Source organism: Silene latifolia, chromosome Y (genome assembly GCF_048544455.1).
Source record: "Silene latifolia isolate original U9 population chromosome Y, ASM4854445v1, whole genome shotgun sequence".
NCBI classification, from domain to species: Eukaryota; Viridiplantae; Streptophyta; class Magnoliopsida; order Caryophyllales; family Caryophyllaceae; genus Silene; species Silene latifolia.
Window position 1 is genome coordinate 295,249,307 of NC_133538.1, and position 15,174 is coordinate 295,264,480.

At 38.8% G+C, this 15,174-nt stretch overlaps 1 protein-coding gene across 1 annotated transcript; it reads left to right on the forward strand.

Annotated features, from left to right (window-relative positions):
* Nucleotides 1-10,735: 10,735 nt before the first annotated feature.
* On the forward strand, nucleotides 10,736-14,944 carry LOC141630959 (uncharacterized). Its single transcript, XM_074443691.1, has 6 exons — nucleotides 10,736-11,094; nucleotides 11,557-12,526; nucleotides 12,577-12,858; nucleotides 13,651-13,789; nucleotides 13,889-14,245; nucleotides 14,664-14,944. The coding sequence occupies exons 1-6, from the start codon at nucleotides 10,736-10,738 to the stop codon at nucleotides 14,942-14,944; spliced, it is 2,388 nt and encodes a 795-aa protein (XP_074299792.1).
* The last annotated feature ends 230 nt before the right edge of the window (nucleotides 14,945-15,174 follow it).

Sequence of the window (15,174 nt, forward strand, 5' to 3'; positions counted from 1 at the left end):
TTACATTTTCAAAATAAATGTATTAGTCACCAATACATAGTCATCCTTGGTTCTACATACCATGTTGAATTTTAACCCGAGTACAATGATGAGTATTGACTAATTATATTCAAATGAACTTAAAACAATTAGTTCATAATTATTTTCAAAACTATTCATGTCAAGCTTGTCAAGTCGATCCCAACATCGAATATCATCAAAATAATGATGATTATTCAAGTCCCTTTCTTCAAATCAACACAAATACGGTCTAAACGACCCTTTCAAACCAAAACGGGTTCAAAAACCCACATTCCAACACGTTTCATACACATTTTTCAAATGGTCAGAATGCGTCTTAAACCGTTGACTGACCCGCGCCTAAACAGACCATTTCTTTCCTATTTTCAAAACCAGGGGAGACCCCCTTACACCGCCAACAGGCTCGAGCCTCATGTGGTTGCCTGATGCAGGGTCTGTCCTCTTCCAGCATTAGTCTAGGACGATCCCGACTCCGGCCAACCCGGATATAGGACGGATCAGATGACTAGTTTGCTCATTCAAAAATCATATTTGCAAAATGCCTTACTAAGACATCTGGATCACGTTATGCGCCATAAACCTAATACGGTAAATGGATGTTCAATTTCCGTCTTGCATGCAAATCAATCATAAATCCAACTCGACATCTTATACTTGATACTTGGATTAAATCAACCGACTTAGAAAGCTCTCACATGTTAGGTTTAAATTATTGGATGCCCATTCATGCATTTATACAGTTTTATCAAATTTTGTATTCAACCAACAAAGATCGTTCAGTAGAGGCCGCTAATACGGGCGGGATTAGGTGTCTGATTAAAGGGCTACCCAATATGTACGTTCACCTCTTACTCAAAAACTTTGGATAGTGGACGACCTTATCCAGGGCGTACGAGAGTCATTCTAGAGATATGATGCTAAAGAGGGACGATTCCTTATCTTTAGTACCTATGTCAAATACTTCTTTGTGCTTCGTTTGACCGAGGTATAAAGTGGATTCAAACGGGTTCCAAGCATCCCACAAATTCTTGGTGGCGACTCCGAACATCTCTAATCGTTTAGAGACCCTTTCCGAGACGAAACCCACCGATCTAAAACGATCCGGTCGAAAGCATTTTTACGCCACAGAGCGTGGGCTGTTGTCCACAGGATGTCACAAATCAAGTTCTTGATGGTTTAGATGTTGGAGCTTGTGTCCTCCACAAATTAGTGTGATAACATTAATAAATCTCTTAAAGGTTCACAAGGGTATATTCGTATTTTAATCAGTTGATTAACGATTACCTAATAACGGTTGGCTTGCTAGAAAGTTTGACGTTATTATCATACAGATGGCGGTGATCAACTGGTCCCTAAAGGTCACACCTATAGGATGTGTTTGAGAGATGTGGTTATAGAAATATAATAATATAATCACATTGATGCCTTATATGACTAAACAGTTAGTCAATGTGTTGATGAGACGATTATTTAATGAAGATTAAATAATATTAGTTGAGACGAATTAACTGTCAATTCTTAAATTGAATATAATAAGTTATATTTAATTAAATGTATGTAATGTTAGCTTGGACGAATTAATCTGTTAATTCGTAATTAAATGTAATCGGTTATATTTAATATCAACAAGATAAATGTGTCATAGTGGTAATAGTGAGGGTACTCAAACCAAGAGGTCATGGGTTCGATCCTCACTAGATGACAATTTAACACATTTTATACATTTTTGAAAAAACCGAAAAAAGAGAAACGGATCTCTCTTATTTCGGTTAGCATTGGGCGAAAATTAGGAGGGTAAAATATCTCCCCATTCACTCCTCTTTTTCGGTTAGAATAAGAGGAAGAGGGAGCTCATTGTTCTTCCCTAATAATCCTAACCTAATTTTTCACTGCTTCTTGCCTCCTCTCATCAGAAAAAACACAAAAATAACCTAAAATTTTTCAGAAAATTTAGGAATCGATTCTAGCAAAATCAAAGGGCTTTTCTCGGAGCATCTTGGGTGCAAATGATAGGAGAATATCATTGCGATATTGTTCATAGGCCGAATTAGCTAGGACCGAAGGTTATTTCGTCATCTGTTTACCCTTTTTTGTTTATGCAATTTATTTTATGACATGCTTTCATCATGATTAATTCGTTATAGTCCTTATATTTAAAGGGATGCATACAGATAAATCCCACAAGTGGTATCAGAGCTAAGGCCACGAATTTTAATTTTGATGATTTTCATAAAATTGTTTGTAAACAATAATTAGGGTTTGCGAAAAAAAAGGTAATCGGTTGGATTTTTTTTGAGCCGTGGAATTTTTTTTTTTCTTCTTTTCCATACTGTTCACGTATGAACAGTACTTTAAAAAAAAAAAATCTGTTTTTTTCTTTCGGTTTCTCCTAAAAAACCGATTAAAGTTTTTTATGGCTGTTTTTCTTTATGCCGATTTGAAAAGCATCCGAGAAAAGAAAAAAAATTTCCCTGTTACTGTTCACAGTGGCCAAAATAAAAAAAAATTTAGGTTTTGTTATGGTTTTTACATAAAAACCGCAAGAAGAAAGAAATAGAAACGGGCTGTTTTTGTTGTTTTGTCTATCCAGCTGAAAAAAAAAAAAAAAAAATTGGTTTCTGTTACTGTCCACGTGCTGGACAGATTTTAAAAAAAAAAAATTTGTTTTTTTTTTCGGTTTTAGCTGTAAAACCGAGAAAAGTTTTCTTTGGGCTGTTTCGGTTTTTACCGAGATAAATTTTAAAGAAAATTTTTTTTGGGTTTGTTGTGGCCAATTAATTATTGTGAAGCGGTTCATAATTCATGGATACCTAATCATTTTAAAGCAGTTTAAAATTTTGACGGATTAAAATTCATATTACAAGTTTAATATGAATTAAGATTGAAATTAATGTGATTAATTGAGGAATTGTCACTTAATTTGATAATTTAAATGGGTGGTTTGGATAAAATTAATCTACATAATTAAAAAATTATGTCTTGCATGTTTAAGTTTTTTTTAGTTGATGCATTTTATTTAGTTGAATGAATCGTTTGAATCGTTTAATTTACGTATTTTTGCAATCGGTTGTAATTTGTAATACTTAGTGTGGCCTTAGTCAAATTATGTTTTCGTAATGAAGGAAACATAATTTTTATGTAATTATGAGATCTCGAATCTCCTTTTTTTTATTTCTTTAGTTTTGTGTTTTTGAAATTAGAATGTAATAAATAGGTTTATTATGTAATTTTATTTATTGTAATTTCAAAGAAGACTAAAGATGGAGGTTGAGCTCACTCCCGCTACATGGATCAAGATGGAACATCAAGACAAGCTTCTTGGGTCCAAGGATGGAATCCAAACTTGTATTTATGTTCATTTTGATAGGATAGGCCACACTAGGACTCTATTATTGTTTTTACATTTTACTATTCTTATTGTTTTTCATTCACATGCTAGTTAATGCATCATATTCCGCCTAAACCAAACCACCTACTACTAAAATGCATGAAAATTGACTCATATAGATTGTATGTTAGTTTTCATGGACATACAGATGTCACATACTTATTAAGTCATCACCTTAGTTTATTAATTCACGCATGCTAGATATTAGTTCACTTAAAATGAATTAAAATAAAGTTGATGGGATCTTCCTCTAAAACGGGAATTGAGATTAGTCTTTATAAGGGCAAACAACTATGAATCCCTTCTTCGTTGGTAGGCATAATATGACCCCTTCTACGTTGGGTAAGTAGTTTGTGTTGACTTAATTTATCTCAACATTATAGTCCGAAGAGTTTCTCGTGATTATAATGGACTAAAGATAGAATTTACAGAAATTTATCGACCAAGAATTCTAAAGATAGAATTAGCCAAGAGGTGGGCTTATCAATTTACAGAAATTGAGTCTTGGGATCATTTGTATAATTCTTGAGGAAGGTCAATTGTATAAATGCATGAGTATTCGCGTTATAACAGTATTGCATTAGACTTAAAAATCAAATCGATGCATAGGCTTATTATTCAATTTTCTTTTTGCAGTGTAGAACACGTTAATTTTACTTTTACAACAAATGGCTGGAAATAACGAAATCCCAATGTCAAGTGCCACACTTGATCGCGCGTCCTGGCTGAAAATGTTTATGGACAACATGAATCAGTTCACACGTCTGAAAAATGACGGGTCCAACTTTGCGGATCGGGAGGCAAAGACTACGAATCTTTGCCATTCCGACGGTAAGCTCGGGTACTTAACTGAGCCAATACCGGTAAACCTAGGCCCCAATGCAGGAGTCAACAAGTCACTCACTTATAGTGATTTCGTTATGGAAGCGGGTGCGATAAAGAACGTATTCATCTTTGCAATGGAAACCAATTTGCAGAGACGCTTCATTGCCTAAGGTGCAAACAAGATTTTCACCACGCTCACTAACGAATTCTCAAAGGCACCGAGAATCGTTACTTATGAGCATACCTGTCGCTTCTTTGATGCGAAACTCCAAAAGGGCCAACCGGTTAGCCCACACATTCTTAACATGATTGAGAATGTCGAGAAATTGGAGGCACTTAATTGCAAAATCAGTGAGAGCATTGTCATTGACCGAATGCTTCATTCTCTTCATGATGGTTTTGCCCTTTTCAGGGCGAACTACTACATGAATTACTTGAAAAAGAGTCCTCATGAGCTACACTCCCTTCTTGTACAGACCGAGAAGGATATGAAATTGAGTGGGAGCATGAAGCAGGATGTTCTCATATTTCCAATAAAAGTAAAGGTAAGGGCAAGGCTCATGGGGACCTAGCTGTAGGTAAGCCAAAGTTCAAGAAGCCAGGAAACGGTAAGAGTGGGCCTGGTGAGACTAGTGGCTCACAGGGCAAGACAAAGAGCAAGGGCGGTGACATTGAGTGCCACCATTGTCACAAGACTGGACATTGGAGGAGAAACTATCTCGTGTACCGTGAGGACATAAAAGCAGGCCGCGTCGTTCCTCTTGGTATGTCATCTTATATTCATATTATTGAGATAAACCATGCAAGTTTCGGAACTTGGGTACTTGATACTGGTTGTGGTTCTCATCTGTGTAATTATTTGCAGGACCTAAAGAACCTCATGCCTCTCGAAAAGGGTGAAGTGGACCTGCGAGTCGGGAATGAAGCACGAGTTGTTGCAGTCTCGAAGGGAACATACGTAATCCAACTCCCTAGATGTTTTGAGTTATTTTTATAACTGTTACTATGTACCCAGTTTATCTAAAAACATTATTTCAGCTTCCGTACTTGCTATAGACGGTTTTGCATTTTCAATAAAGGATAATAGCTGTATTTTCTTTTTATGAAATGTTTTATGGCAAAGCAGTTTCCATGAATGGAATTTACATCTTAGATCAAACCACGGAAGAATTACACATGAATAATAAAAAATTAAAGGTTGGTGACAAAGATCAAACTTATCTATGGCCTTGTCGAATGGGACACATAAATGAGAAACGCGTAAAGAAACTCGTCGATAATGGGACTATTCCCGCATTCGAATTTTCTACATATGGCACGTGTGAATCATGTCTCATTGGCAATATGACTCGAATTTCCTTCAAAGGTGTTGGAATGCACGCTAGTGACCTATTAGGACTCATACATACTGATGTTTGTGGACATATGTCAATTACCGCTAGACATGGCTATTGATATTTTATCACTTTCACGGACGATTTGAGTAGATACGGATATGTCTACTTAATGAAGCATACAAGTGAGTCCTTTGAGAAATTCAAGGAATACCGAGTAATGGGGTTCGAGAACCAACTGGGTAGAAAGGTTAAAGCACTCCGTTTAGATCGGGGTGGCGAATATCTTTCAAATGAGTTTGATCAACACCTTAAAGACTGTGGAATCGTACTACAATTAACTCCACCTGGAACACCTCAATTAAATGGTGTGTCCGAACAGAGAAATCGAACCTTACTAGATATGGTTCGATCCATGATGAGTCACACGGTAGTGCCTGATTCATTATGGGGTTATGCTCTTTTGTCAGCTGCTCTTATACTTAACCGAAGTCCGACTAAAGCTGTCGACAAGACTCCATATGAAATGTGGAGGGGAACGGTCCCTAACTTGTCCTTTATTCGGGTTTGGGGCTGCGAGGCTTATGTCAAGTGGAGACACGAGGATAAGCTCGGCCCGCGATCGGCCAAGACATACTTTATAGGTTATCCAAATGGAACATTTGGTCATTACTTCTATTCGCCTACCGAACATCGAGTTTTTGTTGCGGCTAGTGCGACGTTCTTAGAGAAAGAATTTCTCGAGAACAAGACAAGTAATAGAACCTTCGAGCCGTCGAGGTTCCGGAACCAACAAATGAGGAAGGATAGAGGAAGTTGTTCCTCCAACTGATGATATGGTTAATATTCCTGAGGAACCTAGGAGGTCGGGTAGAGTCTCTAATCCTCCGGACAGATACATTGGTATGGTCAAGGAGAATGACGTTTTACTACTAGAGAGTAATAAACCCGCTACCTATAAAGGTGCCATGACCTGTTCCGACTCAAAGCTATGGCTCGAAGCCATGCAATCCGAGATGGACTCCATGTATGAGAATAACGTATGGAATCTAGTTGATTTACCTAATAAGGTAAAACCTCTACAGTGCAAATGGCTTTACAAAATAAAGCGTTCTGTAGACGCGCAACCAGATACCTATAAGGCACGACTAGTGGCAAAAGGTTTCACTCAAGTGCACGGATTGCATTATAATTAGATTTTTGCACCTGTAGTCATGCTACGTTCCATTCGGACAATCTTAGCGATTGCCGCCTTTCATGACTATGAAATTTGGCAAATAGATGTAAAAACTGCCTTCTTAAACGGTTATGTGGAGGAAGAGTTGTACATGGTGTAACCCGAAGGTTTCATAGATCCTGAACATCCTAAGAAAGTATGCAAGCTTAAGCGTTCCATTTATGGACTTAAGCAAGCTTCTCGGAGTTGGAATCATCGTTTTGACCAGGTGATAAAAGAGTATGGTTTTACTCGATCGGTCGAGAAACCATGCTTCTATACCAAGTCGAGTGGGAGTAAGATTGTATTCTTGATATTGTATGTCGATGACAAACTCTTGATTGGGAATGACATTCCTCTCCTATCTTCGGTTAAAGCATGGTTGAAGAACCATTTACAGATGAAAGATCTGGGTGAGGCACAACGCATTTTGGGAATCCGTATCTATCGAGATAGATCACGACGGACGTTATCACATAGTCAGGAGTCTTATTTGGATAATATTCTTGAGAGGTTCAGCATGACCAACTCCAAGAAGAGGAACCTTCCAATGATGTCTGGGATGCAGTTGAGCAAGTCTCAGTCACCCACGACGCCTGAAGGGATTGAGCGCATGAGTCGTGTTCCTTATGCATCTGCAATAGGATCAATCATGTATGCCATGATATGCACACGTACAGACGTGGCATATGCATTGAGTATGACGAGTCGGTATCAAAAGGATCCAGGTGAAACGCATTGGATAGCTGTTAAAAATATCCTCAAGTACCTACGGAGGAGTAAGGATAGGGTATTGACTTATGGAGGAGATACTAAGCTATGCGCAATCGGTTCTGTGAGATGCTAGCTTCCAAACGGATCGAGATGATTAGAAATCTCGGTCTAGATTCGTTCTTACTCTTAATGGTCTTTGCGGTCACACTGGAATAGTTCCAAACGGGAAGTTGTAGCAGATTCTACTACTGAGCCATTGAAATATGATAACCATGGAGGGCACGTTATTTCCATGAGAATTAAACATGTACCTGAGTTATAGTAGTTGATTATGAATTCGATACGTTATCTTTTTCATAAACTATTTATAACTTCATCGTTTTTATAATATTTTGTTTTTCATGTGGATTGTACTGACAACATTGAACGCCACAAAGTGAACTGAATTACATTATATTTGTTTTGGTCCGTAATCGCCAATGTGAGCTGATAACTCCGGCTATTATATTGTGCAGTCGATTGATGGTGGGTTCAACGAGCCATAAGTCAAACGGTTGACTGATCGATCACAGATGCGAGATTATAACGATACCTCGTAGGACAACTTTTTGTGACAACGTAATGGAGTCCTAAATGTTTAAAAACATTCGGTGTCAGATCGTGGATAGGACATCCATTGTGTTCCTAGAGTCGATTCTTTTGACTATCGACTGTCTCTTGAGATTAAGGCAGTTTTTGGGTGACTTTGGTTTCTTTCTCACGGTTTGCCGTAACTGGAGGCTAAGTAGATTTTTTCTGGGTCATTTCATACTGTGCTTACATCTGCAGGATTCGAGTTGAGGAAAATATCCAACCCTTATCGTGTACGAGTTATTTCTCGGGGCCACTCGAGGAGTTGAATCGAAATGCATGGCCATGCTCGAATGATGATTCGTTTATCAGTTAAGTTACTCTCTAGTAGGGGAAACCACTCTTGATGATGATCGCTTGTAAAATACGACCTTTGTGAATACGGATTTGCAAATTGTTTTACATTGAGTGGGAGAAATTTTAGGATATGAGAATCGGTTATCGCACATACACTTGTGAGGACATGTGGGAGTTTGTTGGAGCTTGTGTCCTCCACAAATTAGTGTGATACATTAATAAATCTCTTAAAGTTTCACAAGGGTATACTTCGTATTTTAATCAGTTGATTAGCGATTACCTAATAACGGTTGCCTTGCTAGAAAGTGTGACGTTATTATCATACAGATGGCAGTGATCAACTGGTCCCTAAAGGTCACACCTATAGGATGTGTTTGAGAGATGTGGTTATAGAAATATAATAATATAATCACATTGATGCCTTATATGACTAAACAGTTAGTCAATGTGTTGATGAGACAATTATTTAATGAAGATTAAATAATATTAGTTGAGACGAATTAACTGTCAATTCGTAAATTGAATATAATAAGTTATATTAAATTAAATGTATGTAATGTTAGCTTGGACGAATTAATCTGTTAATTCGTAATTAAATGTAATCGGTTATATTTAATATCAACAAGATGAATGTGTCATAGTGGTAATAGTGAGGGTACTCAAACCAAGAGGTCATGGGTTCGATCCTCACTAGATGAAAATTTAACACATTTTATACATTTTTGGAAAAACCGAAAAAAGATAAATGGATCTCCCTTATTTCGGTTAGCATTGGGCCGAAAATTAGGAGGGTAAAAATATCTCCCCATTCACTCCTCTTTTTCGGTTAGAATAAGAGGAAGAGGGAGCTCATTGTTCTACCCTAATAATCCTAACCTAATTTTTCACTACTTCTTGCCTCCTCTAATCAGAAAAAACACAAAAATAACCTAAAAGTTATCAGAAAATTTAGGAGTCGATTCTAGCAAAATCAAAGGGCTTTTCTCGGAGCATCTTGGGTGCAACTGATAGGAAAATATCATTGCGATATTGTTCATAGGCCGAATTAGCTAGGACCGAAGGTTATTTCGTCATCTCTTTACCCTTTTTTGTTTATGCAATTTATTTTATGACATGCTTTCATCATGATTAATTCGTTATAGTCCTTATATTTAAAGGGATACATATAGATAAATCCCACATTAGACTCCGCCTATCAGCCTATCATTGATGCGTCAATGCTCGTGACACCCCAATAACCTTTCTTGAGTTGGTTGAAAAATTCATCAATCGAGAGATTGTCATCCAACAAGCTGCTTCTCCTTCCTTCACCACATTCCCAGCTGTTGCCCACCCCACCTATGCCCACCATCACAATGCCTCCTCCACCTTTACGCATCGTTCCCCTGCCTCGTCCTCTGATACCCCAAATCAGAACCCCAAAAATCCCTTCAAAATGAAGTGTCAGTGGTGCCATGTATAAGGCCATGCCCTGGGCTATTGTCCCATCTTTAAGGCCCTCTATGATGCGACTCATGCCAATGATGATTCGGTTTTGGATAATAAGCTGGTAGTGAGCACGGATATGAGCAATGATGATTCCTACTTGAGCTTGCTTCGTTCTCGTTTTGTGTCCATGCTTTCTTGGACAATGGGCTGATGGTGGTGATGGCACACGGCCTAACAATAGCTGCTGATACACGGTCCTTTGCAAGCTGTTACACGGTCTATTATTACAAACTAATATGATTATCTTATTTATTAGCTAATAATATGTTTATATTATTTACTTAATTCTGATTATGTAGTCAATAAGGTTGTAATTGCTTTAGACCTTTCATTTTTCTTGCTTTTATGGTTGTAATTAGTGAAGGAGTGATGACAACTCTTCACTTGGATAGGAGTTTCGACCATGGCTGCCTATATAAGGCCATGAGTTTACATAATAAAAATCATCCAGAAATTTACAGAAACTTGTGTTTACAAAAATCGTTTTCTTTCTTAGAAAACAAAACTGGTTCTTTTAAGACGCGTTCTGAATCGAATTCTCGGGTTATTGATCAATAGGTCATGATCTTAGCCTTATTTGTTGATTAATAGGTCTTATTCAACAAAGTTCTATCCCAAACAATCAAGGGCTACACGTACCTAGTACGAACAGTCCACATATCCAATTAAATAGTTAGAGTTTCACTGTTCAGTTTGTATCATTTGAGGATTATGTGTACCTAGTACGAACACTCCGCGTACCTGTTCATTTGTTTGTGATTCCGCTGCCCAAATTGTATCATTTGTGGTATCAGAGATTTGGCTCTTGATCCTTGATTATCTATGGATTTTGACAATACTTACTTTTTGCAGCAACTCAGTGATGCCTTGAGAAACGTGCAAGAAATGGACGATAGGTGGCAACCAAGGCGTTTTGAAAAGGTGGCTGATCCGTTTAAAGTAAACGAACTACCCGAGTTCTCTGGAGGGGCTGATCCCGAGGCCTATTTGGAGTGGGAACAGAAAATAGATCGTATGTTTGATGTCAATGACTTGGATTATAAGAAGAGGTGCAAGTATGCAATTCTGAAATTGAGCAAGGGAGCATCTCTATGGTTTGAAGGGTTGAAAGCCAAGAGGGTACGCTCGGGAAAGGGAAAGATCGATTCTTGGGAGTCTCTGAAACGTAAACTCCGTAAAAGGTATGTACCAACAACCCATAGATTAGCTACATATCGTAAATTTACTGATTTGAGACAAGGGAAATTAAGTGTTGGTAAATATATTGATGAATTTGAAAATTTATGTGTGATCGGCGAATTGGAGGAAGTAAAGGAGCAGAAAATGTCTTGATTTTTGCGTGGATTGAATTATAACATTCCTAATTCTGTTAAGTTGTACCCCTATTCTGATTTTGATACTCTTTGTGGTTTTTGTTTGAAAGTATAGTCACAAGGAAAGTCTAAATATGGGGGAGGGTAGAGTTCAGAATCGGGAAAGAATAAATCATGGACCAAAACCGAAACAAACCCTAAACTTGACACACCTAGCAGCTCTTTCGGGGGTCCTAGCAAGGCCACGACACCACCAAACAAGAGCCCAAGGACCACGGCCAAGGAGACCAATCTGTCCAAAGTCTGTTGTTTCAAATGCCAAGGGTTCAGTCATTATCAAAGTACGTGTCCAAATAAACGAGTTGTGACCTTGAGGGAAGCCATTGAGTGTAGAGATGAGTTGTTGGCCGAGGAGGAGCTAATGGGTGAGCTTTTTAACCAAAATGACGGTGAGGAGGAGGATGAGTTAGTAGAGAATTATGAGGCACCGATTTACGACACAAGTCTGGTTTTGCGAACCTTACAAGTAAAGACTATACCTACTGATTCGGAGCAACGAAATCAATTATTCCATACCAAGTGTCGGGTAAATGATAAGTGGCGTAGTCTAATTATTGATGGGGTTAGTTGCACTAATGTAGCCTCTAATGAAATGGTGTCTAAATTGGGTCTTGTGACTACTAAACTCCCACACCCATATATATTACATTGGTTAGATGATGGCAGCAGCGTTAAGGTGTCAAAACAGGCCCGTGTTGGCTTGGTTATGGGTTCTTATGTCGATAAAGTATTGTGTGATGTTATACCCATGGATTCTTGTCATATTTTATTGGGACAACCATGGCAATATGACCGAGATGTGTTGCATAGAGGGAGGAGTAACGAGCATGAGTTGAAAGATAAGGGGAAACGAATTGTGCTTAAGCCCATGTCACCACAAGCTGTCCATGCTTTAGGCTCAAAACCGAAAGCAAAATCCCATGCTGCTATGTTGATTGGAGAACGGTATGTTGAGCGTGCTATCGATCATGGGGAGCAAGTTTATTTACTTGTTGCTAAAGAAAATTCAAGTGCTAATGTTGTTTTGCAGGAACATAGCCCAATTGATGATTTGCTTGAAGAGTTTGGGGACGTGTTTCCCGATGAACTACTTGCTGGTTTGCCTCCTATTCGAGGCATTGAACATCAAATCGACCTTATTCCGGGATCATCTCTCCCAAACAAGGCTGCTTATCGATGTAATCCCGAAGAAAGAAAAGAACTCCAAAAGAAAATTGATGAGTTGATGACTAGGGGTTATGTGCGTGAAGTATTAGTCCTTGTGTTGTTCCGGTGTTGCTCGTGCCAAAGAAAGATGGGTCATGGCGTATGTGTGTTGATAGACGTGCTGTGAATAACATAACCATCAAATATCACTTTCCAATCCCGAAACTTGGTGATATGCTCGATGAACTTCATGGCTCGGTGATTTTCTCAAACATTGATTTAAGGAGTGGATACCGTCAGATTCGGATGCGTGAGGGTGATGAATGGAAGACGACTTCTAAAATGAAGCATGGATTTTATGAATGGACCTTCATGCCTTTCTGTCTTACTAACGCCCCTAGCACCTTCATGAGATTGATGAATGAGGTACTTAAATCTTTCTTGGGCAGATTTGTTATGTTTATCTTGATGATATATTGGTGTATAGCAGGACTGTTGATGATCATTTTGAACATTTGAGACAAGTGTTCGAAACATTGCGAAATCAGTAACTTTATGGGAAGCATGAGAAGTGCTCTTTTCTTGTGGAGAGCGTAGTGTTCTTGGGATACGTGGTATCCAAGGATGGGGTCTCGGTCGATCACTCAAAAATCAAAGCAATTCAATCATGGCCGGAACCTAAAACAGTGAGTAAGTTACGTTCTTTTCATGGGCTTGCATCTTTTTATCGATGAATCATTAGTGATATTAGCACCATAACCAGCCCTATTACGGAGTGTTTGAAGAAGGGGGGGTTTGAATGAGGCGTGGCAGCAAAGCAAGCCTTTGAATTGATTAAGGAACGGTTGTGTACCGCTCCTATCTTGGCATTACCTGATTTTACTCAACCTTTCGAGGTCGAGTGTGATGCTAGTGGCATGGGTATAGGTGCTGTTTTGATCCAAGGGAAAATACCTATAGCCTACTTCTCGGAGAAATTGGGTGGAGCTCGTTTGAATTATTGTACTTATGACAAGGAATTTTATGCTATCGTTCGGGCTCTTGATCATTGGAGTCACTATCTTCGTCCTAATCATTTTATATTGCATTCTAATCATGAATCTTAGAAGTATATTAATGAGCAGCAGAATTTGAGTCCGAGGCACGCAAAATGAGTTGAGTTTTTGCAATCATTTCACTTTTCATCCAAATATAAAGATGTGAAGAGTAATGTTGTAGCTGATGCCTTATCTCGTCATTATACCTACGCTGTCCACGCTTGATATACGTCTTTTGGGGTTCGAAACTTTGAAAGATTTTTATGAAGAGGATGAGGATTTTGGGGAGTTGTTTGTTGATTGCAAATCAGGTGCCAAGGGTGAGTACTTGATCCAAGATGGGTTTGTTTTCAAGGGGAACCGACTTTGTGTACCAAAGCATCCAATTCGTGAGCTACTTGTTAGATAAGTGCATGAAGGTAGGTTGGCTGGACATTTTGGGGTTGCTAAGACTTTGGAGGTTTTGAAGGAACGCTTCTTATGTCCATGGATGCAAAAAGTTGTTCACAACATCGTGGGTAAGTGTGTTACTTGCCAAGTATCGAAAAGTACTTTCAAACCGGGTGAATATACTCCATCACCAGTCCCGACTAGACCTTGGGACGATATTTCCATGGACTTTATTGTCTCTTTGCCACGAACTCAACGTGGTAAGGATGCTATCATGGTGGTGGTTGATCATTTTTCGAAGATGGCTCACCTTGTTGCTTGCCATAAGACCGATGATGCATCAAATGTTGCTGATTTGTACTATCGGGAAATTGTGAGATTGCACGGTATTCGAAGAACTATTATGTCCGATCGGGATTCTAAATTCTTGAGCTACTTTTGGAATACGTTATGAAGGAAAGTGGGTACAAATTTATTGTTTAATACCTCCCACCATCCTCAAACGGATGGACAAACCGAAGTCACAAATAGAACATTGGGAACGTTGTTGCGTGGTCTTGTGAATAAGACATAAAACGATTGGGATCTCAAACTTTCTCATGCCGAATTTGCTTATAACAGGTCACCTACTCATGCTACGGGTCATTCACCATTTTTAATTGTGTATGGTATTAATCCGTATCTCCCTTTGGATTTAATTCCGTTGCCGAAAGAAAATTGGTCCATAAAGATGTCGAGGCTAGTTGAAGGCAGTGATGAAGCTACATGAGCAGGTCCGTGACCGAATTGAGGCTGTGAATGCAGCCTATAAACACAAGTTAAGTAAAAATAAGAAGCCGTGGGTGTTCGAGGTTGGAGACTTGGTTTGGGTGTATTTGAGAAAGGAGAAATTTCCAAGCAAGCGAAAGAACAAGCTCATGCCTAGAGCGGAAGGTCCTTACAAGGTTGTGGGTCGAGTCAACAACAATGCTTATAAGGTTGAAATTCCCGGTGATTATGGAGTGCACGCTACATTTAACGTTGGGGATCTCTCTCCTTACTTGGATGACGATGGCCTAGCTGGATTGAGGTCAATTCCTTTCTAAGGGGGAGGGGATGATGCGACTCATGCCAATGATGATTCGGGTTTGGATAATGGTAGTGAGCACAGATATGAGCAATGATGATTTCTACTTGGGCTTGCTTCATTCTCGTTTTGTGTCCATGCTTTCTTAGACAATGGGTTGATGGTGATGGCATACGAACCAAGAATGGCTGCTGATACACGGTCCTTTGCAAGCTGTTACACGGTCCATTATTACAAACTAATATGATT